Source organism: Mandrillus leucophaeus, unplaced genomic scaffold, assembly GCF_000951045.1.
Source record: "Mandrillus leucophaeus isolate KB7577 unplaced genomic scaffold, Mleu.le_1.0 Scaffold614, whole genome shotgun sequence".
Taxonomy (NCBI): domain Eukaryota; kingdom Metazoa; phylum Chordata; class Mammalia; order Primates; family Cercopithecidae; genus Mandrillus; species Mandrillus leucophaeus.
The window spans coordinates 1,978,257-2,003,735 of NW_012106631.1; the positions used below are offsets into that span (position 1 = coordinate 1,978,257).

Sequence of the window (25,479 nt, forward strand, 5' to 3'; positions counted from 1 at the left end):
AAAAAGAATTCAGCTCTTCCTTCCTGTAGGAGACAGCTTTTTAAAATACTCAGCTATTTGTAAAAAGAATGACGTACCATGACCAAGTGGATTATGTCAGAGACGCAAGGTTGTCTCAACTATTGAAAATCAATCAGTATAATCAATCATATTAACAGGGAAAATAAGAAAAATCACATAATCATGTAAATTAATACCAAAAAAATATTTGACAAGCTTCAACACCAATTCATCACTCTCAGAAAAGTTGGAGAGGAAACTATTTCAACTTGATAAAAAGCATTTACAAGAAACCTCTATAGCTGGGGATGGTGGCTCACGCCTACAATCCCAGCACTTTGGGAGGTAGAGACAGGCGGATCACCTAAGGTCAGGAGTTTGAGACCAGCCTGGCCAAAATGGTGAAACCACGTCTCTACCGAAAATACAAAAATTAGCCAGGCAAGGTGGCATGCACATGTAGTCCCAGCTACTCGGGAGGCTGAGGCAGGAGAATCTCTTGAACCCGGAAGTTGGAGGTTTCAGTGAGCCAAGATCACATCACTGTACTCCAACCTGGGTAACAGAGCAGGATTCTGTCTCAAAAAATAAAATAAAATAGCCGGGCACGGTGGCTCACGCCTGTAATCCCAGCAATTTGGGAGGCCAAGGCAGGTGGATCATGAGGTCAGGAGTTTGAGAACAGCCTGGCCAACAATGGTGAAACCCCGTCTCTACTAAAAATACAAAAAATTAGCCAGGTGTGGTGGTGGGTGCCTGTAATACCAGCTACTTGGGAGGCTGAGGCAGGAGAATCGCTTGAATCCAGGAAATGGAGGTTGCAGTGAGCCGAGACTGCGCCACTGCACTCCAGCATGGGCAACAGAGTGATTCTCTGTCTCAAAAAATAAACAAATAAAAGTAAAAAATAAAATAAAATAAACCTTATATATAATATTATATTTAATGGTGAAAGACTAAATGCTTTTCTCCTAAGATCAGGAACAAAGCAAGGATGTGTGTTCTCACCGCTCTTCTTCAACATATTGCTGCAACTCCTAGCCAGTGTAATAAATCAAAACCAGGAAATAAAAGGCAACAGATCAGATAGGAAGAAATAAAAGAGTTCCTTTTGCAGACTGCATGGTTGTTTACATAAAAAATTCAAAAGAATTTACAAAAAAACTGAATACAATTGTACTTCCACATGCTAGCAACAAACACGATCACTAAGATTAAAAATACAATACGATTTACATTTACTCAAAAAAAACAAAAGTGAAGAGGCCGAGCGCAGTGGCTCAGGCCTGCAATCTCAGCACTTTTGGAGGCCAAGGCAGGCAGATTACCTGAGATCAGGAGTTCGAGACCAGCCTGGACAACATGGTGAAACCCCATTTCTACTAAAAATACAAAAATTAACCAGGAATGGTGGTGGGTGCCTGTAATCCCAGCTACTTGGATGGCTGAGGCAGGAGAATCGCTTGAACCTGGGAAGCGGAGGTTGCAGTGAGTCAAGATTGTGCCATTGTACTCCAGCCAGAGTGAGACTCCATCTCAAAAAAATATTTTTTAAGTGAAGAAATATTTAGGTGTAAATTTAATATAACATGTACAGGACTTATATGCCAAAAGCTATAGCATGCTAATGAAATAAAAAGAGATCTAAATAAATGTAGAAAATTGTTAATGTATTGAAAAATTAAGCATAGTAAAGATATCAGTTGACCCCAAATTGATACACAGGTTTAATCAAATTCCTATGAAAACCTCAGCAAGACTTTTTACAGATATAGACAAGATTATTCTGAAATGTATACAGAAAGGCAAGAAACAAAAATAGCTACAACAATTTTGAAAAAGAAGAATAAAGTAATCCGATTTCAAGACTGGTTATATAGCTACAGTAATCAAGACTATGTAGTATTGGCAGAGAGATAAACACTTAGATCAATGGAATAGAACAAAAAAATCCAGAAGTAGACCCACATAAATATGCTCAAGTGATCTTTGACTAAGGTGCGAAAGCAATTCGATGAAGGAAAGATAGCCTTTTTAACAAATGATGCTGGAGCAATTGGACATCTGTATTTCCATAGACAAAAAAAAGAAAAAAGAAAGAAATTCTATGTAATCTCATACCTTCAACAAAAATTAACTCAAAAATGGAGCATAGACTTAAATGGAAAACTAAAAAACTTTTAGGAGAAAATCAAAGAAAATCATTGGGCTCCAGGGCTAGTCAAAATGTCCTTAGACTTGACACCAAACTTGTGATCCACAAAAGCAAAAATTTATAAATTGGATCTCATCAAAATTAAAAACTTTGCTATTTGAAAGACCTTGTTAAGAAGATGAAAAATGGAAGAATATATTTGCGAACCATGTATTTGACAAAAGATTAGCATCTAGAATATATTTAAACATTTCTCAAAGTTCAACAGTCAGAAAAAAAATCAACCCAATTAGGAAATGGACAAAATGTATCAAGAGACACTTTACTGAAGAGGATACACAGATGACAAATAAGCACATAATAAAATGTTCAACATCATAGCTACCAGGAAAGTGCAAGTTAAAACCACAATGAGATATCACTACATACACACCAGAATGGCTAAGAGATAATGACCCACCAAATGTTGGCAAGGAAATAGAGAAATAGAATCACTTATATGTTATTGGTGGAAACGTAAAAGGGTACAGCTACTCTGGAAAAGATTTTGGCAGTTTTTGAAAAAGCTAAATACACAACTACTGTGTGACCCAGCAACTATACACCTGGGCATTTTCCCCAGAGAAATGATTATGTATATTAATACAAAAACTTTTACATGAATGTTTATAGACACTTTATTTGTTATAGGCAGAACTGGAAACAATGCAGATGTTCTTCAATGGGTGAATGGCTGTCTAAAGTGTGTTGCATCCATGCCATGAAATACCACTCAGTAATAAAGAGGAACAAACTAATGATATGCGCATCAAGCCAGATGAATCTACAAAGAATTATGCTGAGTAAAAAAGTCAATCCCCAAAATGTTACATACTGTAATTTTCCACTACTATAACATTCTTGACATGACAAAATTATAGAAATGGAGAACAGAATAGTGATTGTCAGGAATTAAGGAAATCGTAGCAGGAGAGGGAAGTTGGTGGGGTTATGAAAGGGTCACATGATAATAATAATGTCCTCTAACTTGATGTATCACTGTTCAATATCCTGGTTATGACATTATACTTTAGTTGTGCAAGATGTACATTAGGAGAAACTGGGTAAAGCGCACATGAGATTTCTCTGCATTAGTTTTTACAACTGCTGGTGAATCTATAAATATCTCAAAAATTTTTAAAGTTTTTAAAAGGCTTAATGAAAAAAACCCAATTCCTTGACTTCATGGAGCTTATAATCTAGTTGGGAGGGGAGATACGGATTATTTTTTAAAGTACAGAAGTGTGTAACTCAAACAGTAACCTCATCTAGTTATGAGGGAAGGCTTTCCTGACTTTTGAGTGACATTTACCATCAGTTATAAAAGATAGGCGTTGACTAAGTGAGGGAGAGTGGGTTGTTGCAGGTCTTCCAGAACTGAGGGAAGAGAATACGTAAGACCCAGGATTGGGAAGGAGCATGACACATTGGAGTGATGGAAAGAGGGCTGAATGGCTGAAGCAGTGAACCAGAAGCAATAAGGTGGTGTCAGATGAGGCTGGACTGTTAGGCTAAATCAAGCAGGGGATTGTAGGCAGCTCTAGGATTTTGGCCTTTTAAACAGTGAAAGAAACTGAGAAGTTATGAGATAAGATCTCGCTCTGTCGCCCAGGCTGGAGTGCAGTGGCATGATCAGGGCTCACTGCAGCCTCAAATTCCCGGGCTCTCCTGCCTTAGCCACCCAAGCAGCTGGGACTACCTGTAGCAATCCCATCTGAGCCTCCCAAAGTGTTAGGATTAGAGGTGTGACTCACTGCACCCAGCAAAATGGAGAAGTTTTAAGCAGGAGAGAAACTTGTGCAGAATATTACTTTGAAAAGATCAGTCTGACTGCACTATGGAGAGTGGATTAGGGAGGGAAAGCAAGTTCATTAAGGAAACTAGGGTCCAGGTCTCAAGTGATGAAACCGGGATTTTGCTAAAGCAGTAAAAATTGAAAAAAAAAAAAAATGGATGCATTAAAATGGTATTTAGGAGGTAGAGTTCACAGGACTTGGCATTGGATTGGTGTTGGAAAGAGGTTTTCAAGACCATCCATGGTCTTGATGGTGGTAGTGCCATTCCCTGAGATAAACATTCAAGTTTTACACAAAAGACCATGGGTTTGGCTTTTTAAATTTGATTTTGAAGTACCTTTGAGATATCCAAGTCAAATAGATATGTCAAATAGGTAATTGGGTACATAAATTTGTACCACACAGAATGATCTGGGCTGGCGGTATGAATTGAGAGACATTATAGGCAATGTGCATGGATGACAACATATAAGGAAAGAGTGTAGGGCAAGACCAGATCATAAGATAAAGCCTTGGGGGACAATTTTATTATTATTATTCCTATTTTTATAGAGACAGGGTCTTGCTATGTTGCCCAGGCTGGTCTCAAACTCCTGGGTTCAAGCAATCTTCCTGCCTTAGCCTCCCAAAGTGTTAGAATTATAGGTGTGAGTCACTGCACCTGGCTATGAGAACAATTTTTAGTGGCTAGGTAGAGGAGGATGAGTCAAGAAAAGACACGGTCATATGATTAGAGGGGTAAGCAGGAACCCAAGAGTACATTGCCAGAGAAACTGAAGGCTTCAAAGAGAGTGTTCAAGAACTCATGCTGAGAAGTTACAAAAGGTTAGAACGGAAAATGTATTGAATTTAGCCTCATGGTGGTTGTATTAGTCTGTTCTTGCTTTGCTATAAACAAATACTGAAGACTGGGTAATTTATAAGAAAAGATGTTTAATTGGCTCATAGTTCTGCAGGCTGTATAGGAAGTATAGTGGTATTTGCTTCTGGGAAGGCCCCAGGAAGCTTTTTACTCATAGTGGAAGGCAGAACAGGAACAGGTGCTTCACATGGTGAAAGCAGGAACCAGAGAGTGAGGCAGGACATGCCACACACTTTTAAACAACCATATCTCGTGAGAACTCACTATCTCAAAGACAGTACCAGGAGGGATAATGCTAAACCATTCACGAGAAATCCATCCCCACGATCCAATCACTTCCCATCAGACCCCACCTCCAATACCGTGGATTACATTTCAGTATAAGATTTGGGTGGGGACACAGATCCAAAACATATCAGATGGTCTTTGGTGACTTTGGAAAGACTTGTTTGGCAGATTAATGGGGGAAGAAGCCAAATTAGTTTATCAAAGGCTATGTCATATGCTGATGACAGATAAGGCCATTAGGCTAAAATTCAGTTGTTGAATATATTATATATATGTCACTGGGTAAATAAGTCAATGTATTACATGAGGTAGGTAAAATTATTCACACTATTCGGATTTTTAAAACTGAGTCTTAGAGATGTTAATGTCACATAACTATTAAGTATTTAAAGTCAAGATTTGCACCTGTACTCAACAACATGCTGATTCTCTAAACAACGGCATTATCAAGCAAGGAAAGATTCATGTTTTCCTTTTTTTGTTTTTTGTAGAGATAGGGTCTCACTCAATCACCCAGGATGGAGTGCAGTGCTGTGATCATAGCTCACTGCAGCCTCAAACTTCCTGGGCTCAAGCTATCCTCCTACCTTAGCCTCCCAAGTAGCTGGGACTACAGGCATGCATCACCATGCCTGGCAAAATTTTTAATTTTCATTTCTTGGGTCCCCCTAAGTTGCCCTGGCTGATCTCAAACTCCTGGCCTGAAGTGATCCTCTTGCCTCAGCCTTCTGAGTGGCTAAGATTACAGGCTGGGGCCACCATGCCCAGTGTGTTTCTTTGTTTTTTTCCTTCTCATTTTTCACATAAGCTGAGACAGAATGAATGACTTTTGAACACTCTAGAATTTAGGCTCATGGCTTTTCTGGTTTAATATATACCCCTAGCCATCATCCCTCCTCTCTTTCTGCCCTCCCTACCCTAGCAAATTATTTCAAGGCAAATCCCAGACATAGCTCTTCCTAAAATCTATAGCATTTTTTATTCAAAGTTGTCAATTTTGCCTGCTATAAATTTCTACTTTTAAACATCTGATCAAACTACCTGATAGTTCAAATAGAAGAGCAGGAAATAAAATTACACCTGAAAGTTATGTAAGTTTTAGTTTTTCACTTCCTACAGGTGAAAGGAATCATTTAATTGATTCAACAACAACAGTTGAATGAAGTACACTGATGTTTCTTTTGAAGTTTAGCTACTTCCTGTCTGCCAGTTGTTTATTATAATAAAATGATCATAAAAACTTCATGTATTTTCACATGTAACGTTTTATTTTTAACTTTATAAAGACGTGGCTTTGGTCATGATTGTTTATAGAGGTCAGATAACGCAAATAACAACGAGCGAATTTGTACTTTTTTTTTTTTGAGACAGAGTTTCGCTCTTGTTGCCCAGACTGGAGTACAATTGCGTGATCTTGGCTCACTGTAACCTCCACCTGCTGGGTTCAAGCGATTCTCTTGCCTCAGCCTCCCGAGTAGCTGGGATTACAGGCGCCCGCCACCGCACCCAGCTAGTTTTTGTACTTTTTTAGTAGAAACGGGCTTTCATGTTGTCTGGGCTGGTCTCAAACTCCTGACCTCAGGTGATCCACCCACTTCGGCCTCCCAAATTTCTGGGATTACAGGCATGAGCCACTGTGCCCGGCCAAATTTGTATTTTTTTAAAGATGATGTCTGATTCTTTTAAAGGTGATTTGTTTGAAGATGAGTTCTCACTGTGTGGCCCAGATTGAGTTTAAACTCCTGAGCTCAAGCAATCCTCCTGCTTCAGCCTCCCAAAGTGCTGGGATCACAGGCATGAGTCACCATGCCCAGCCAGATCTCTACATCGTAAACATCACAAAGGGCCTTTGGAGATCACTTGTCCTTGGTACCCATGAAGTCATGGTTCCTCTGTGTGCTTTATGAGACATCACTAAGTGAATGGTAGCCCATGCTACACCAGGTGCTGAAGGCTGAGATGGTGACAGCATGAGTGATAAGATGTTCTCTCCCCTTGCTCTTTCTGAAGATGACAAACTCCATCTTTTTTCTGAAGTCTTACTAAAGGTGGAAATCTTTTTTCTTCCCTTCATTTAAAAAACGTATTTGTTTTTGTTTTATAGAATAGACTGAGAGTGGGCTTTTAAGATTAAGAAGTTGATTTTATATTTATATACAAACACTGCATAGTTAGACATTTATAAGTAGGTTGATGAATATTCAGTATATGATAGATACACAAGCAGTTTGGGTGTGAATATATTAAACTTATTGAAAAAATTTTTTAATGTGAGATTTTACATATTTCTGACTTTTTCAAAATTTGAGTTTAGAAGAAAGTTGAAATACAGCCCAGAGCAAATTTTCAGGTTGAGCTCTCTGTAGCCCTAGGTACTCCAAACCAAGTGTTTCAAGAGTCACTTGGAGTTGTGATAGTTGGCAGTTTAGGGGGCAAGAACACTTGTACTCTATCTGTTCCTCCCCTCCCAACTGGGCAGTTGTATTTATTAAGCATCTGCACCATCCTTTGTTGAAGAAAGGGCTCCCCACCTAAGTTTGATAATCAATAGTCTACAAAAATAGCACTTTGATGAAATCTGATGCCCTGGGAGGGAGGAATTCAGAACAGAAATAGGAAACAGGTTCCATTTGACAGTTTATATAATATGTTCAGAATAGAAGGTAGAGAAACAAGTATTGTAATCAAGATAATATTCATGTACAGAGGAATATAGTGAACCTGCAATATTTCTAAAATTTCAGTTTAACAAGAAATAAAAAAAGTACAAATGTTTCTCATTCAAGGTAATCCACATTTTGAAGATCTCATTTTACACAAAAAAGAGTAATTAGAACTATAAATAGGTCTTTATTTTATAATAAGCACTAATATAATTAATGTGCAGTTATGATTTTTAAAATTGGCAAACATGCAAAATTGCATTAAATAAGTTATGTCAGATAATTATCCTTTGTTTAATGTTTATTTACAGCTTGTAATTAATGTTTAATCATTTTGTTATCGGTGGTGGGAATCCGAGTTACACAGCATCAGAACATGTTATCAGCGGCAAATCCATACGGGTCTGCAACAACAATTCTTGTGTCCTCAGGAAAGAATCCGACTAAGGGGTGTAAGGCAGAAGAAGAGATCAAGGCAAATTTTAGAGTGGGAGTGAAGGTTTATTGAAAAACTTTAGAGGAGGAATGAAAAGAAAGTAAAGTACACTTGGAAGAGGGCCAAGTGGCCATCTTAGAGGACAAGTGCCCCATTTGACCTTGGACGTAGGGTTTTACATCTTGGCATACTTCCGGCACCTTGCGTCCCTTTTCCCTTGATTCTTTCCTTGGAGAGGGAGGCCTGTTAGCACTTTGGAGGTGAGCGTGCGCAGTGTGTTTACTGGAGTTGTACGCATGCTCACCAGAGGTGTTCTTCCCTTACCAGCTGAATGTCCTTAGGAGGTCATGTACCAGTTAAACTCCTCGATTTTGCCTCTTAATATGCATGCCTGAGCCCACTCTCCCATCTCCTTAGATCTTATCCGGAAGCTGCTGATCACCAGTTTTAGGTGTTTCTATCTGTTGGGAAACTGCCTTTTCCTGGCACTGGCTGCAACCAATTATTTCAGAGAGACAGTTTAACAACCGCTTGACATTCCCGGTTGGGGTAGGGGTCACCATCTCTTGCTCTGTTTATGCCTAAATAGCTACATACTGTAACCATTCATTTTTCAAGATACATTTAATTGAAAAGTAATGGAAATACAAAATAGGAAAAGTTATGGTCCCTGGCCTCAAGAAAATCCATCTAGTGGGGCTGAAAAGAAAACTTACAAGTATCTTACAGCAAAGTGAGGTGAAGAGAGAAGATGATTCAGAGTTGGCATGGCTGGGGCAGGTTTCATGACAGAAAGAGACTTGAGCTGCTACTTGAAAGAAACACAAGACTTTGCAAATTGGGGTGGAAAGCTAAGGGATGCTAGTCTGAAGGTTGATGTGAGCAAGAAATACAATGTGAGGAGCTGTTCACAAGAGAATGAGGGTTTCCAACAGGGAATAACGAGATAATTGACTGGAGCAAATTTTAGGATGAGGAGGTGAAGGAAATTTTCTTTTTTGGGGGGGCCAGGGAACAGGGTCCTGCTCTGTGGCCTAGGCTGGAGTTCAGTAGCAGGATCATGGCTCACTGCAGCATGGAACTCCTGGGCTCAAGCGATCCTCCCGCCTCAGCCTCCTGAGTAGCTGGGACTACAAGGTACATGCCACCACACCCTGGGATTTTACTTTTGAAACCAAGGTTCTCAGTTATCCCAAGGTGAAAGTAGGGTAACAATGTGTATTGCCTTTAGGGGTTCCTATGGAAGTCTCTCAAAGAGATGCTTCTACCCTCCCACCATGAGATATTTTGATTTTTTTCCTCCTTTGCTGTCCAGGTGACAATGTATATGGTATAATAAAGGATGTTACTAGATGACATGTGCTGCACACCTGAGCCTTGTGGAGGCTGAAGAAAAGGAGGCTTCTGTAGAAAATAGGAACTCAGTGAGTGTTTTCAGACAGCTAGGTAATGTGTATGAAGAAAAAACTTTGGGCCAGGCGCAGTGGCTCATGCCTGTAATTCCAACACTTTGGGAGGCCAAAGCTGGAGGATCACTTGAGGTCAGGAGTTTGAGACCAGCCTGGCCAACATGGCAAAACCCTATCTCTATTAAAAATGCAAAAATTAGCCTGGCATGGTGGTGTGCGCCTGTAATCTCAGCTACTCAGGAGCCTGAGGCAGGAGAATTGCTTGAACACAGGAGGCAGATGTTGCAGTAACCTGAGATCGCTTCACTGCACTCCAGTCTGGATGGCAGAATGAGACTCCGTCTCAAAAAACAACAACAACAAAAAGAAAGTTTTGGCTACTGGTGTGTTAGGTGGGAGAAACTGAAGGCAGGGAGATGTGAAGAGTTGACTGCAATTGTATAGGAATTGAAGAGGCAGAAAGAATATCTGAATGTTTGATGGTAGAGAAGGTGTATGTCATAAAAACCGAAGTGGAGCAGACACTGTACTAAGAATAACCACCTTTCAAAGCAGGTATTGTTTCTATTTTACAAACAATAAAATCTAGAAATCAAATACAAATCCAAGTATATGGGTTTTAGTGAGAGAGTTGGGCTCTGAATTGAGGTCCGTCTGACTCTAAATTCTGCTAACACACTATAAATTTAATTTTGAGTTTCTAAGAGATGAACAGAAAAAGGGACAAAAGATGAGCTTGCTTTTGAGGTTTGATGTATGGGTAGGTTGTCCAGCAAGCATCTGGAAAAGTGGCATTTGACTTTAGAGATGTTGGGCATAGATTATTAACAATTATTTGAACAGGGTGACAATGATAAGGATTCCAAGGAAGACCACTAAGAGTTGAAAAAGAAAGGAGAGAGCAAAGGCTTGAACAACAATAATATTCCCAGGTTAGAAAAAAATGGGATCAATTATTGAAAAACCAGAAAAGGAGTAAAGTTATGAGAAATAGGAAGTGTAGCATCACCAAAAATAAAGAAAACACTTGCACTTAGGAAAAGATTGTCAAAGCTGTTGGATACTGCAGATGTCAAGGAGGCAGGTCTAATTTGCCAATTAGAAAAAAAAAATAGTTGGGGTCAGTAGTTTTATTTCAGAAGAGCATTACACAGGAGCCAATCTGTAATTAATTAAAAATCAAAATAGTAAAGATAGGGAAACAGATAATTTACTAAAATCTATAGACATTTCTTTTGAGATCATGAAAAAATGAAATGAGAGAGAAATTAGCACATGGTAGGTAGGTGGAAGAGCAAGGCCTAGGGAGGGTTTCAATACTGGGCTTCTTTATAGCTTGGTAAGGAAAAGAGCCCATCAAAAGGGTAAAATATTGAAATGCAGCTAAAGAAAGGAAAATAAATTTATTAATGGAAAAAATTTTTAATTAAAAAAATAAAGAAAATAGGGCCGGGTACAGTGGCTCATGCCTGTAATCCCAGGTCTTTGGGAGGGTGAGGCGAGTGGATCATGAGGTCAGGAGATCGAGACCATCCTGGCCAACATGGTGAAACCCTGTCTCTACCAAAATTACAAAAAAAGAGTTAGCCGGGCGTGGTGGCAGGCGGCTGTAGTCCCAGCTACTCCGGAGGCTGAGGCAGGGGAATCGCTTGAACCCCGGAGGTGGAGGTTGCAGTGAGCTGAGATTGCAACACTGCACTACAGCCTGGTGACAGAGCAAGACTACATCTCAATAAATAAATAAATAAATAAACAAACAAATAAATAAACAAAATAGCAGTAACACCTGTAATCAACCACAAAAATTGTATAATATAAGTTAAAGGCCATTTCTCCAATTTACAAACCTTTTACTACTTTATTTCTACTGTTAATAGTTTGGTGCAAATCTTTTTCTTTTTCTGAGACAGAGTCTCGCTCTGTCGCCATGCTGGAGTACAGTGGCACGGTCTTGGCTCACTGCAACCTCCACCTCCTGGGTTCAAGCGATTCTCCTGCTTCAGCCTCCCAAGCAGCTGGGATTATATCACCATGCCTGGCTAATTTTTGTATTTTTAGTGGAGATGGGGTTTCACCATGTTGGCCAGGCTGGTCTTGAACTCCTGATCTTGTGATCTGCCCGTCTTGGCCTCCCAAAGTGCTAGGATTACAGGTGTGAGCCACAGAGCCTGGCCAGTGCAAATCTTTTTCAACATCTTCCTTTATTTAAAGAAGCATCACTCTTTTCTCTCTCTCTCTCTCTCTTTCTCTGTATCTGTTCCTAAATAAACCTGTTATTAAATAAAAATAAAATGGTGCCACATATGTATGCATATATATTTATGTTTTCAAATTACTTTTTTTCATTGTATCTATCACAGAGATCTTTCTAGGTTAATATTTACACTCATATCAAATCCATCTAATTTATTTTAGCTGGTGTATAGTGTTCTTTTGCTTGGCTAGATCATAATTTTTATAGAAATTTCTTTTTTAAAAATTTATTTTTTATTTTGTAGCGAAGTGGGTTCTTACTATGTCTCAAACTCCTGGGCTCAAGCGATCCACCCCTCAGCCTCCCAAAGTGCTGGGATTGCAGGTGTGAGCCACCACATCTAGCCTCAATGTGTGTAGAAATTTCTTCATTGATGAACCTTTCTTGGTAGCTTAATTCTAAAAAGTGGATTGCTCTGTATTGTGGGCTAACTAGTCCCCAAAGATATCCATACACTAAGCTTTAGAACCTGTGAATGTTACCTTATATGGCAAAAGATATTTTGAAGATGTGATTATTAACTTAATCACCTCTACTGGATATTGAAATAGTAAGATTATCCTGGATCACCTGGGCGAGTCCTAAATGTAATCACAAGGCTATGTGATGGCAGAAGCTGAACAAAGCAGTGTCAGACAGACCAAAGATGCTTCATCTTTGGCTTTGAAAAGGCAGGAAGGTGACAAAAGCTAGGAAATATAAGTAGCTTCCAGAAGCTTGAAAAAGCAAGGTAATAGATTCTCCCCTGGAGCCTCCAGAAGAAAATAGTCCTTCTTATTGATTTTAGCCCCATAATACTCATTTTGGATTTCTGGCCTCCAGAATTATAAGAGATACATTTGTGCTGATTTAGGTTACCGAGCCTGTGGTACTCCAATATGACTTTATCTGACCTTTATTACATCTGCAAAGACCCAATTTCCAAATAAGGTCATATTCATAAGTATGAGGTTTAGGACATGAACATAAATTTTTGGGGGACACAATTCAATTTACACACCCATTTTCAAAAAGTCAATTCGATCTGTGAGTGGTTTTAAAATTTGATTTCTGGGAACCTACCATTTAATTCTGGAATTGTTACTGCCTCATTCCAAAGACAAAATTCTTACTGGATTTGAGATTTTGGAAGTCGTAGAAGAAATAGCTGAGCATGGGTGGATATTTTGGAAATAATCCTCATGGTATGGAGCTGAGAACACCCCAGTTATACATATGTAGCACATTATTGTATAAAGTTAGTAACTGAGCAAAACTAAACAACATATTTTTACACACACATATGCAGAATATGTATATGTGATCTACGTATGACTATGCCCTAAAGAAAAGCAGCAAAGTGAGGGGAGATGGATGGCAGGGATGGCACAGGCAGGAGCACGAAACATTCCGCGGTGTGGAGGGTTTGTGGGTGCGTATAATTATCCTCCATTATCTACATGTGTACTTATGCGTTCGTTAGCTATATTTTTGTATGTATTAATATGCAACAAAACATCGTATGAGTTATGCTTTAATGTAAAATTGTCTACATAACACAAAATTTAAAAGAAATGGCATACAGATAGTGGAAAACATATTTTGAGAAAAAAGCGTCATGCACTAAGTCCAGAAATTTACATTGGAAAGAGGCACCAATTGTTTTCATCAAGCTGACTTTCCCAGGTGTTACTCGGAAAAGCTGACCGGTGATAGGGCACTGGGTCAACTCACGCTAATTATGAAACCGTGAGTAAAATAATCTGTGCTTCTATGTAACTCAAGTGCCAACAAATCAGGAAGCTCACAGAGGGACGAAAAGCATTCCCAGAACCACACGCTGGTTCGCCACCTTCCCGGTGGAAAAACCCTTTTTTCGTAAATTCTTAGCGCAAAAACTTTGCCCTATTCCAAAATGGCTCCGGCGCCCACAACTTAAGCACAGCGCAGGTCCGGAAGTTACGCAACCCCAAGAGATAGCACGCCCTTACCCGTAGGGAGCGTTTCCGCCATTTTTGAAAATTGGTAAGGTCCTGGTTTTAAGTGTAGTTGCCGACGCAATGGCAGCCTTTGCCGTGGAACCTCAGGGGCCCGCGTTAGGTGAGTGAAATACTGCTTTTCCTTGTTGGCACTGCCATCCCTGCTTTGGGCCTGGAGGCGGGCAGGACTGAAGGGCAGTCGTCAGGCTCTCGTCTGCTGGTTTCAGTCGCGGAGAGGGAACCATTGGGTGCCCCCAAGTTCCTAGTCAGTCCCCTACTCAACGCATCGCCTCCATACTGCTACAGAGGTGGCGCCGGGAAGCTGTGGGCCTGGGAGGGTGAAGGAAAGGCCGTCGGACGGTGACTGAGCTGTGTTTGTGCTCCCACACGCCAGCTACGCCAGACTGGCCCATACCTTAACCTCCTTCTAATACCCGAGACGCGCTGCTAGTTGCTGGATTCCCCGGTTCCCCGGAAGCCTCCCTGGGAGGAACTGACCGCGGTACACGTGGGTGGGCGGTGCCCTGAAGTGTGTGGGTGCAGTCCACTGCTTCTTGATCACCTGTGCTTCTAGTTCCTGTTTTGACTCCTCCTCTCTCCCGGGCTTTGCAAAAGGAATCTTGTTATTAATGGAAGCTTGAATCGTGCAACGTTTAATCAACCAGGTGGTTGGTAATCATTGAGATATTGGCCTTAATAGCAAGCTAGGAGTTCGCACGATATTTCCCGCCTTTATTTGGGGAAAGTGACTCTTAAGTATTGTAGGAGGTATTTTTCTCTAATAGGTCACGATCTGAATTTTTTAAAGATTCACTCCCATTATTTATTGCGGAGCCTCATTGAAATATGTCGTATTTGAAAAAAATCTACCAATGTAACAGCACGCGGATTCCTTTTTTTTTTCCTGCTGAGTTTTGCGACTTGTGAGAACCGTCGAAAATTTTAGAACGGAAAATAAACCGTCTTACTGTCATAGAGACTTACCTGAAAGTTAGGTTATAACTTTCTGAGCTTGGAAAAGAGAGCAAGTGTGATATATATATATAGTGTAGAAAGAGTCTTTTTAGATTTGAAGGGTATATAATGCTTGCCATGTTTGGTGTAAAATAAGTTCCTTTTGAGAATAGAGTAACTTGAACTGCTTTAGTATGTCATAAAAAAACTAAATGCATAATGTCAATAATGCAGATACTCTGCATTAAAATTTATGTACAAATGTCGTCTTGGTATTTATTTTTAATATATTTTAGAGATCAGAAAACTCTTCATTTCCAGTTCCAAATTTTTCTATTGAACAAAAACATTTTGGAGTGCATATTTATTGGGGTTACAAATGTGAGTAAACCAATCCCTGTATATTGCCTTGCCAGAAATCTGACATTAGCCAGTATTAATGTGCAAGTTCACATTTTGCAGATATTCCAGGTGCCCACTGGTGTAGTAAAACTAAGGGTTGACTTCAACAAACTGTACTAGCTGAGTACGAATCTTTTAGGAGCACAGAATATGAAATGGAATTGAGGACATGCAGCATTTTTTCCTTAAGTTTGCTTTAAGTGAAATTTAGTCTGAAGGGTGGTTAGTGACAGTCCTGATTAAGTGCCCATTGTGCCCTCCTTGCTGTCTGGTGCTTTCTTTTTTCTTTTCATTCCTTCTTCCCTCTCTCCCTCCTCCCTCCCTCCGTTCCTCTTTTTTGACACAGGGTCTCGCCCTGTCCCCCGGGCTGGGCTGGAGTGCAGTTGTGCAATCTCAGCCCACTGCAACTTCCGCCTCCGCCTCCGGGCTCAAACAATCCTCCCACCTCAGCCTCCCAGTGGCGTGTGCCGCCACTCCCAGCTACTTTTTGTATTTTTGGTGGAGGCAAGGTTTCGCCCTTTTGTCCAGACTGGTCTGGAACTGAGCTTAAGCGATCCGCCCCCCTCGGCCTCCCAAAATCCTGGGATTACAGGCTTGAGGCTTCTACTGTGTCTATATGTATCCAGATATATCACAACTTTTCTTAAGCCAATTCTTACTTTATTTTGCTATAATTTTTTTTTTTCTTTTAGTGAGGAGAGTGAATGTAGTGGATGTTACCAAAAACTTTGCATTTAATATGGTATTCTAAATATCTGTTAGGAATATGCCTTTGTTTAGACTTTTGGTTTGATTTTAGTGGATATTCTTAGGAAATATTTCTGTAGTCCCATGTAACATAGTAACTAGCACTTTTTAAAGTAATTACAATGTAATTAGAGTTTTTTACACCTTGTTTTAGCATCTGCTTTATCCATTTATTGAATTTTTTTTTTTTGTCTTTTATACACTTGTATTGTTAATATCTAGGCCTAGTATAATGGGAAATAAGAGGAAGAGTAAAGAGAGTTGGCAGCTTTTAGATATCAAGAAACAGATTTTTAAGGCTGTCTGGAAGTTAAGTAATAGTTAATAAAAAACATACAAATAACATAGCAAACATTTGACCCTTCTGGGTGCCATGAGTCACACTCAGGCTTGTCAGCTAGTTGAAAATTATTTTCATAAGCAGAGATTGCAAATTCTACATTTATACTTTCACTACTCAGTTTTTGCTATTATGAAATACTTGTAGAAAATAATAATTCGTATTTACTGAGCACTTAACTGTGTATCAGGTACCAGGTCAAGCTGTACTTGCTATAATTCTAACAAAAGCTCTGTTTCCCTTTTGCTGAAAGACCTTGAACGCACATCTTTGACTCCATAGCCCGTCGTTTTCCTTATTCTGCTATTTTGCTATGAAAATAGAATTATATAGCTCACTCATCTTCATAAGGGAAATAATATCTATAGACTGTGAGGATTTTGTATCAACAATTGTGAGAGGTTTCAGTTCTCTAAGTTGGCTTTATATTAGGGGAATATTTAGAGATGATTCTTTAATTTTTTTTTTTTTTTTTTTAAAAAGGATGAGCTCTCACTGTGTTTCCCAGGCTGGTCTTGAATTCCTGAGCTCTCGTGATCCGCCCGTCTCGGCCTCCCAAAGTGCTGGGATTACAGGCTTGAGCCACCGCGCCCGGCCCAAAAATAAGTTTTCAATTCTTTTCAACATGCTTCTGAGTTAGGGTGCTAGTTATCACTGTTATTTTGTAAGTGCTCTAATATATGCATGGTTACAGTTTTATCACAATAATGATGCACTTTTTATGGGGAAGAAAAAGAAACAATTTAGCAAGCTAAACGGGTTGTGTTTGATATTCTAAGACTTTGTAGAAGTAGTGCAGCCTGTCCTTGTTTTCGGTTGTTACATAGTCCAAACTGATTCGGAAATGGAAAGAAGTTATTAGTGTGATTTTTAAATCCCTGAAATAATGTAAACAAAAATAGCTGTCACGGATTAATATTGTGCTGCCAGGCATGGTGGCTTCATGCCTTTAATCTCAGCACTTTGGGAGGCCAAGGCTGGTGGATCACCTGAGCTCAGGAGCTCCAGACCAGCCTGGGCAGCATGGTGAAACCCCATTTCTACAAAAAAATACAAAAATTAGCTGGGCGTGGTAGTGCAGGCCTGTCGACTCAGCTACTGAGAGGCTGAGGAGGGAGGATTGCTTGAGTCTAGGAGGTAGAGGTTGCAGTGAACTGAGATTGCGCCACTGCACTCCAGCCTGGTGACAGAGCGAGACTCTGACTCTCAAAAAAAAAAAAAAAAAAAAAAGAATACAAGATAACTTTACATTTTTCTAGAAATAATTTTTGTTGGCTTTTAAAATAATAAATTCAACTATAATTCTATTATATCTAAAAGTTTTGATTAAACTTTCAAAATTATGGTAGATTCTTGCATGTATTTGTCAGATATTGTAACAGAAAAGTCTTTAATTTATTTTTTGATTCATGTAGGATCTGAACCAATGATGCTGGGTTCACCCACATCTCCAAAGCCAGGAGTTAATGCCCAGTTCTTACCTGGATTTTTAATGGGGGATTTGCCAGCTCCGGTGACTCCCCAACCTCGATCAATTAGTGGCCCTTCGGTAGGAGTAATGGAAATGAGATCACCTTTACTTGCAGGTAGGTGAATTGCTTAAAATAATTTTATAGACGTGCTGCATACAGGGATGTCCAATCTTTTGGCTTCCCTGGACCACATGAGAAGAAGAATTGACTTGGGCCACACATAAAATACAGTAACTCTAACAATAGCTGATGAGCTACAAAAAAAAAAAAAAAAAAAAAAAATTGCAAAAAAAAGTCTTATAATATTTTAAGAAAATTTAGCAATTTGTGTTGGGCCACATTCAAGGCCATCCTGGGCTTCATGTGGTATTCAAGCCACGGGTGGGACAAGCTTATGCTAGAATTTTAAAAAGTGTAATGGTGCAGCATTCACCCTCGTCAATACGTTCATTAATTTAAAAAAAATTAAGCAATGTGTCTATTATAAAGCAAAGCTTTTATTTTAGGGCTCTTGGAATAGAGATGTAAGCAGTATAAGCTATAATTTCTAGAGCCACTAAAATGTATTCTACTTTTTATTCATTCTAAGATGCCATTGAATTGGCTTTTAAGTACCACTAGCAAAAATAACCCTAAATATGACATAATGCTAAGATGCCATTTTTTGTAAAATTTCTGTTTTGGAGATGTCAGAGTGTGGTGGGGGGAGAGTGCCTCATAGAGTTGATGAAATACCATCATTTAGCTTCAACTGAATTAATTTAAAGTAATTCATCTTAAGATACAAGCAGAGGAAATGATTGGTCAAAAGAAATGTAACTTGAAGATGTAGATGTGAATTCTGCCTTTAGTCTTAGTGAATTGAGATTGTCACATATAGCATGTTTGAGGAAAGGACTGACTTTGCAAACCAGGGGGAGGTTTTATACATAGAATTTGTGATTGTCAGGGCAAAGTATTGTAAGTGCAGCCTGTATTTATTGCAGAACTCCTTTAGCAAAGAAATATTTTGAAAAATGACTTCAAAGTTTTAACTGAGTAGTGAGAATTAGCTACGGAAGTGGTTGAATTCTAATTGTGAGCTAATATCCTTTAGTAGTTGTTCAAATGAAAACTCTTTTTACCTTAATTGCCCTTTAAAGTATTTTTGCTTTAAAATGGTTTATTATTATTTAGGATTTATCCAGGAGAATTATAAATTATATTTGAAATAATTCATTTAACATTAAACATTAAATTTCAAATGTGTTTTATTATGGTAGCCAACATGTATTGATTGCTTATGAGCCTGGCAGTATGCTAATCCTTATTTTGTCAATCTTAAAGGGTAGGTAACAGTATCCCCATTTTTAAAAAGAGGAAACTGAGGCTAAATGCAACAAATAATTTGCTGAAGCTCACTTGCTAGTGAGAGAGCGCTATAAACCTCAGGTTAGTCTTATTCCATAGACTGTGCTCTAAATAGCTCAAGCTATACTGTCCAAGCCCAGACATTAGTCTTACCAATGGCCTGGGCTGCATCACTCTTTGGCATTGCATGTTCTCTGATCGAAAAAGACATCTTTATGTCACAGAAGTTGTTCCTTTTATTACATCTTTATTATGTACTTAAATATATTTCTACTGTGAGAAACATGAATGGGATGTACTTAATCTAGATAGTCAGACTCTACATTAGGGAATTATATTTATTCAGGAATCTACAGACTAGAGTTGTTTAGTACCTACTTTCAAGTGAGAAATGGGATCAAGTTTTGTATTTAAATGTTAAGCATTTTGTAGAGAGAGCAAAAGTTACATGTGTTTTCTGAAAACTAAGATTTTCATTAACTACTTACTCGGAATCCTTTTGTTCAAAGTGCAGTCTGTGGATCAGCAGCATTGGCATCACCTGGGAGCTTGTTAGAACTGTATAATCTCAGGCTTCACCCTACACCTTCTGAATCAGAGCCTGAATTTTAACAAGGTCCCCAGGTGACTCTTCAGCTTATTAAAGTTTGAAAAGAACTAGGAGACAAGATTTTAAGTCAATATTTCAAAAATATAAATTTTTTAAAATCTTACCAAAAAGATAGAAGAATCCTTTCTTTTCTCACTTTTTTTTTTTTTGTACACTGTAGGTGGGTCACCACCACAACCAGTTTTACCAGCTCATAAAGATAAAAGTGGTGCTCCACCAGTTAGAAGTATATATGATGACATTTCTAGCCCAGGACTTGGATCAACACCTTTAACTTCAAGAAGACAGGTAATATAAATACCATTTTGATCCACAGTGAACAACATCATGGTTTTATGTGACTGTTCAGTGAGAGTCAATACTTTGAAATGTTTCCCTGAGGTCTATTTTAATATAACTGTGTTGCACAGAATAAGCATTAAACACATTTATCGTACAATCTACTTAAATTGTTGATGATGAACTGTACTTAACAGCGTAGAACTCTAGATTTTCTCTCATAGGTAATTCTCAGTTTTTATAGGTATGCCTTATCCACCTGCTCATACCTCCAATCTACTTAATATACATGTAGAATGTGATTATGGTTTAAATCTTTCTGATTGTTTAAGAAGTTTAATATTTAAAAATTATGTGAAAGAATAAATGAAAATTTAGAGTTTCATCTAGATCTAGGGCACTTGTCAGCTGAGAAGTAGTATGGACTTCTCTTTATTTTCTTCTGTTTTTTAAGGTCCCAACAGGGTCCTGCTCTGTTGCCCAGGCTAGAGTGCAGTGATGCAGTCATAACTCTGCAGCCTTGAACTCCTGGGTTCAAACAATCCTTCTGCCTCAACTGTCCTATTGGGATATAGGCACGTGCTGCTATGCCTGGCTAATTGTGTTATTTTTTGTAGAGATGAGGTCTTGCTGGCTTCAAGTGATCCTTGCACCTTGACCTCTCAAAGCGCTAGATTATAAGTGTAAACCACTGTGCCTGGCCAACTTTTCTTTTAAGTGGAAAATTTAGTAGCTTCATAGACACAAGTGTTGTTTCCTATTATTATTATGCTTAGTAGGACAATCATAAACGTTTATCAGTTAAGTTGATAAGTTCTTTATATAAACATATGTCTGCTGTTTGCTTTAGATATATGTTTTATGCTTTTCCCTAAATCGTATTTAGTGAAGTTAAGAGTTCAAGAATATTAGAAAGCTTTTTTCAGTAGATTCGTGCTATCTATAGGCTTGATATATCTGGCATACTAGGCTTACTTGTCAAGTAAAGCAAAATTCATTCACTGTGGTAAACAGATTACTGTTTCTTCCCAGCACTTCTAGACCTGCCTTTGTGTCTAACAGGAGCCACTAGCTAAGTGTGGCTATTGATACTAGAGATATAACTCTTCTCAATTGAGATATACTTTAAGTATAAAATACACACCAGAGTTTGAAGACTTAGAAAGAATGTAAGGTATCTTATTTTTTATGTTGATTACATATTGAAATGAGAATGTTTTGGATGTGTTGGGCTAAATAAACCATTACTAAATTTCACCTGTTTGTACTTTTTAAATGTACCTACTAGAAATGGTAAAATTACATGTATGGCATTTGTTGTTCCTAATGGACAGATATTCTGGTCTGGGATGGTTTTCTAAAGGTTGGTAAGTAAAGCTTATGTTTAGTTTGGTATGAAGGCTGGGCGTGTTGGTGCACGCCTGTAATCCCAGCACTTTGGGAGGCTGAGGTGGGCGGATTGCTTGATTTTTATGTATTTTTATCATTTTTATTATTATTATTTTTTGAGACAGGGTCTTGCTGTATCACCCAGACTAGAGTGCAGTGGAATGCTCATGCCCCACTGTAGCCTTGACCTCCTGGGCTCAAGTGATCCTCCCACCTCTGCTCCTTCGTAGCAGGGACTACACACGTGCACCACCATGTGTAGCTAATTTTTGTATTTTTTGTAGAGATGGGATTTGTCCTGTTGCCCAGGCTGGTCTTGAACTCCTGAGCTCAAGTAATCCACCTTCCTTGGCCTCCCAAAGTGCTGGGATTACAAGCGTGAGCCCCTGTGCTGGGCTTTGGGCAGATCACTTGAGCCCATGAGTTTGAGATCAGCCTGGGCTACATGGCGAAACTCTGTGTCTACTAAACATACAAAAAAAAAAAAAAAATTGACTGGGTGTGGTGGTGTGTACCTATAGTCCCAGCTACTCAGAAAGCTGAGGTGGGATGATTACTTGAGCCTGGGAAGCTCAGGCTACAATGGGCTGTGATTGTGTTACTGCACTCAACCTGCGTGACAGAGTGAGATCCTGTCTCAAAAATAAATAAAATAATAAAAATTTAAAAATTGTTTGTTACAAGAACCACTGGCTTCTAAATTTGTGCAAGTTTTCATTACTTCTCTGATGATATAGGCAAAGACTTGCAGATATTGCTGTATTCAAAATGCTTGAAAGACTCATGGGTCATAATTTATAGAGAATGTTTTTGATTTGAAAGTTGGTAAGAATATCATTGCTAGATTAGAGCCCAAATTAGTTATGCCCCCTGGAATTTGCTCAACCTTTTTCTAATCATGAAAGAATTGGCATTAATAATTGAAGAATACATTTTATATCTCTCCCAACATTCTCTCAGCATTTAGTTCTGGTTGCTAGATGAAGCTATTTGAGATTTCCTTAGTTTAATTAGAATCTGTTTTTAAAAATATTGAGTTCTAGGTAGAGTCTGTTCTCATTTATTGATTGAATATCGTCTTTGTTTTAGAAGGATTTTTAACTGTTTTAATCCTTAATTGTATTTAAAGGGACTAAAATGGATAATTTACCAGTTTTGGAACGTTCTACCGGTAGTGGTAGGGATATGCTGTCTATTATTGTTTAGACTGATTTGAATCTAGAGTATTTCATGGTTTCTAAGTATCTGTTGAAAATCATATTCTGTCACCCTTCTGTTTTTCTGTATGAACTTGGTCATTTTAAAAATTACCATTATCTCTGTTATTTCAAATATTGCACTTTAGAAACTAAAAACAAATAGTTACCATGTCACCTTTTATAGAAGATAATGTCTTTTTTTTTTTTAAACATGACTTTTCTTATTTTAACAAATACTAAGGGGTCTAGTATATTTTAGGTTAATACTATTTAACTTACGGAAAAAAAGAGTGCCTTTGTACTTTGATCTAATTAGAGGCATCTCTAGCACCTGATAAAAGTTCAGTTATCTGTTGAATGAAGCCTTTTAACGCTTACTGTATTTGTGTTTTGCATTTTTACCATAACACTTTCTTCTGTTTTTGCGTAGCCAAACATTTCAGTAATGCAGAGTCCTCTTGTTGGAGTAACATCTACTCCTGGAACAGGTAAGTGATTTTTTCTTTCTTTCTTTCTTTCTTTTTTTTTTTTTTTTTAAGACAGGGTCTGGCTCTGCTACCTATGCTGGAGTGCAGTGGTGTAATCATGGAGTAAACAACTCTAATACCAAAGATTTCTCTGTTCGTCGAATGAAGATATGTTTGTTGGTAATTGCCAAAATTTTTTGTTTTATATTTCAAACCTGGGGATTTTCCGAAATCTCTATAACTTCTTTCAGGAAGGAAATACTTTGTATATTGATTATTTTCTGAATCAAATCACCCCAAAGGCATGATGGGTGAATATTCAGAATGTCTTTTTAAGAAATTGTATACTTAATAGATGTTTGAAGTGTCTCCTTAGTTATTAAAATTTGTCAACAAAAAAGCCGTTGCAATTGGGATGAAAAGGAATAGTTAAGACACTGAATAACAAAGGTGTTTTGAGAGATGTTAATGCATAGTTATAAATCTAAATGCTGTTGAATAGAAGCAACCACTGATTATATACCTAGTTTTTCTTTAAGATTAATGGCTTTTTAATCATCATCATTATCCTTAGCACAGTTCTTCATATGTAGTCATATGTGTATAATCCCATCAAATGTTTATTCGGCAAATATTTGAGCACCTAACTGTACTCTGGGAAATAGCAGACGAAATAGATACTCCCTGCCTTTATGGAACTTACATTTCTTTGCAGAATTTACATTTATAAACAAAACAAGTAAATTATAAAGTTTGTTAGAAGGTATTGCATTTTGTGGAAGAAAAAGATTAAGCAGCAAAGTGGGGAAAGGGGTGGGGACTTAGAGATTTAAATAGGGTAATGTATTAGTTTTCTATTGCTGCCATAACAAACTACCGCAAACATAAAAGTGGCTTAAACAATACAAATTCATTATCTTTCATTTCTGGAGGTCAGAAGTTTGAAATGGGTCTTGGTGGGCTAAAATCTAGACATTGGTAGGGCTGTGTTCATTTATGGAGGTTCTAGACAATAATCTTTTTTTTTTTGAGATGGAGTCTTGCTCTGTCACCCAGGTTAGAGTGCAGTGGCACGATCTCGGCTCACTGCAACCTCTGCCTCCTGGGTTCAAGCGATTCTCCTGCCTCAGCTTCCTGAGTAGCTGGGATTATAGGCACCCACCACTGTTCCCGCTAATTTTTTTTTTTTTTTTTGTATTTTTAGTAGAGACGGGGTTTCACCATATTGGCTAGGCTGGTCTCGAACTCCTGACCTTGTGATCCACCCGCCTCGGCCTCCCAAAATGCTGGGATTACAGGCCTGAGCCACCGCATCTGGCCAGCAATAATCTATTTTCTTGCCTTTTCCATTTCTGGAGGCTGCTTATGTTTCTTGTTTGTGGTTCCCTTCCTCCCTCTTCACAGTCAGCAACTTTGTAACTCTCTGACGGTTCTTCTGTAGTCACATCTTCCTCTCTCTTTTAAAGACCCCTGTGAATACATTGGGCCCTTCTAGGTAATGTAGGATAATCTCGTATTTTAAGGTCAGTTGATTAGCAGCCTTAATTTCACCTGCAACCTTAATTCCCCTTTGCCATGTAATGTAACATTCACAGGTTCCAGGGATTAGATCATGGACATCATTTGGGGACCTACCCAGATTATTCCACCTACCACTGATAGTTACGGGACAAGTAAACTTTACTCAAAAGTCTGTAAGTGAGGGAAGTAGGGAATAGTATTCTAGATGGAGGTAACAGCAGACACAAAGGTCCTGAGGTGGGAGTGTGTCTGGGGTGTTCAAGGAAGAATAAGGGGACAGTGTGACTGAAATGGAGTAAGTGAGGGGGAGAATAGTAGAAAATGAGGTCAGAGAGGAGAGGTAATGGGGGCAGATGTATTACAGGGCCTTGTAGGTTATTGTCACACTTGGTCTTTACCCAGAAAAGGTGGAAGACAATAAGGATGAGACTGTTGCTGGATACAACTAGTTTGGGAGTAAAAATTAGCCTAGAAGCAAGGAGACAAGTTAGGAGGCTACTTGTAGCAATCTAGGTGAGAGATGATAGTGATAGAAAAAGAAGGCAGGCAAGAAGGAAAAGAATACAGTAACAGAAAGATGGAACATTAGAAACAATAGCAAGACAGTAGATTTTAAACTAAGAAATCTGGCATGTGCCTGTAGTTCCAGCTACTCAGAAGGTTGAGGCAGGAGGATTGCTGGAGCCCAGGAATTCGAGGTTGCAGTGAGCTGATTTTGTCACTGCACTCCAGCCTGGGTGACAGAGCAAGACCCTAGCTCTAAAAAAAAAGTAAATAAAATTAAAAAAAAAAAAAGCAAAACTAACCAAATTAACAATTATGTAAAATGTATTAAACACTCTGGTTAAGGCAGATGTTGTCAGAATAAATAACAAAGGAACACCCAATA

At 38.6% G+C, this 25,479-nt stretch overlaps 1 protein-coding gene across 3 annotated transcripts in view; it reads left to right on the top strand.

Moving 5' to 3' along the window:
• The first annotated feature begins 7,055 nt into the window (after positions 1–7,055).
• The window catches only part of NUP35 (nucleoporin 35kDa), a 43,309-nt gene continuing 24,885 nt past the window's right edge, over positions 7,056–25,479 (top strand). For 2 of the 3 annotated variants that reach the window (XM_012000065.1, XM_012000067.1), the window contains exons 1-4: positions 13,843–13,981; positions 17,719–17,889; positions 19,896–20,023; positions 23,033–23,090. In XM_012000065.1, coding sequence (XP_011855455.1) covers positions 13,942–13,981; positions 17,719–17,889; positions 19,896–20,023; positions 23,033–23,090 — 397 coding nt within the window. In that variant the 5' untranslated portion in view covers positions 13,843–13,941. Of the gene's footprint in view, positions 7,189–9,554; positions 9,664–13,842; positions 13,982–17,718; positions 17,890–19,895; positions 20,024–23,032; positions 23,091–25,479 lie in introns of those variants that run through there. The other variant, XM_012000066.1, reaches the window with a different exon arrangement.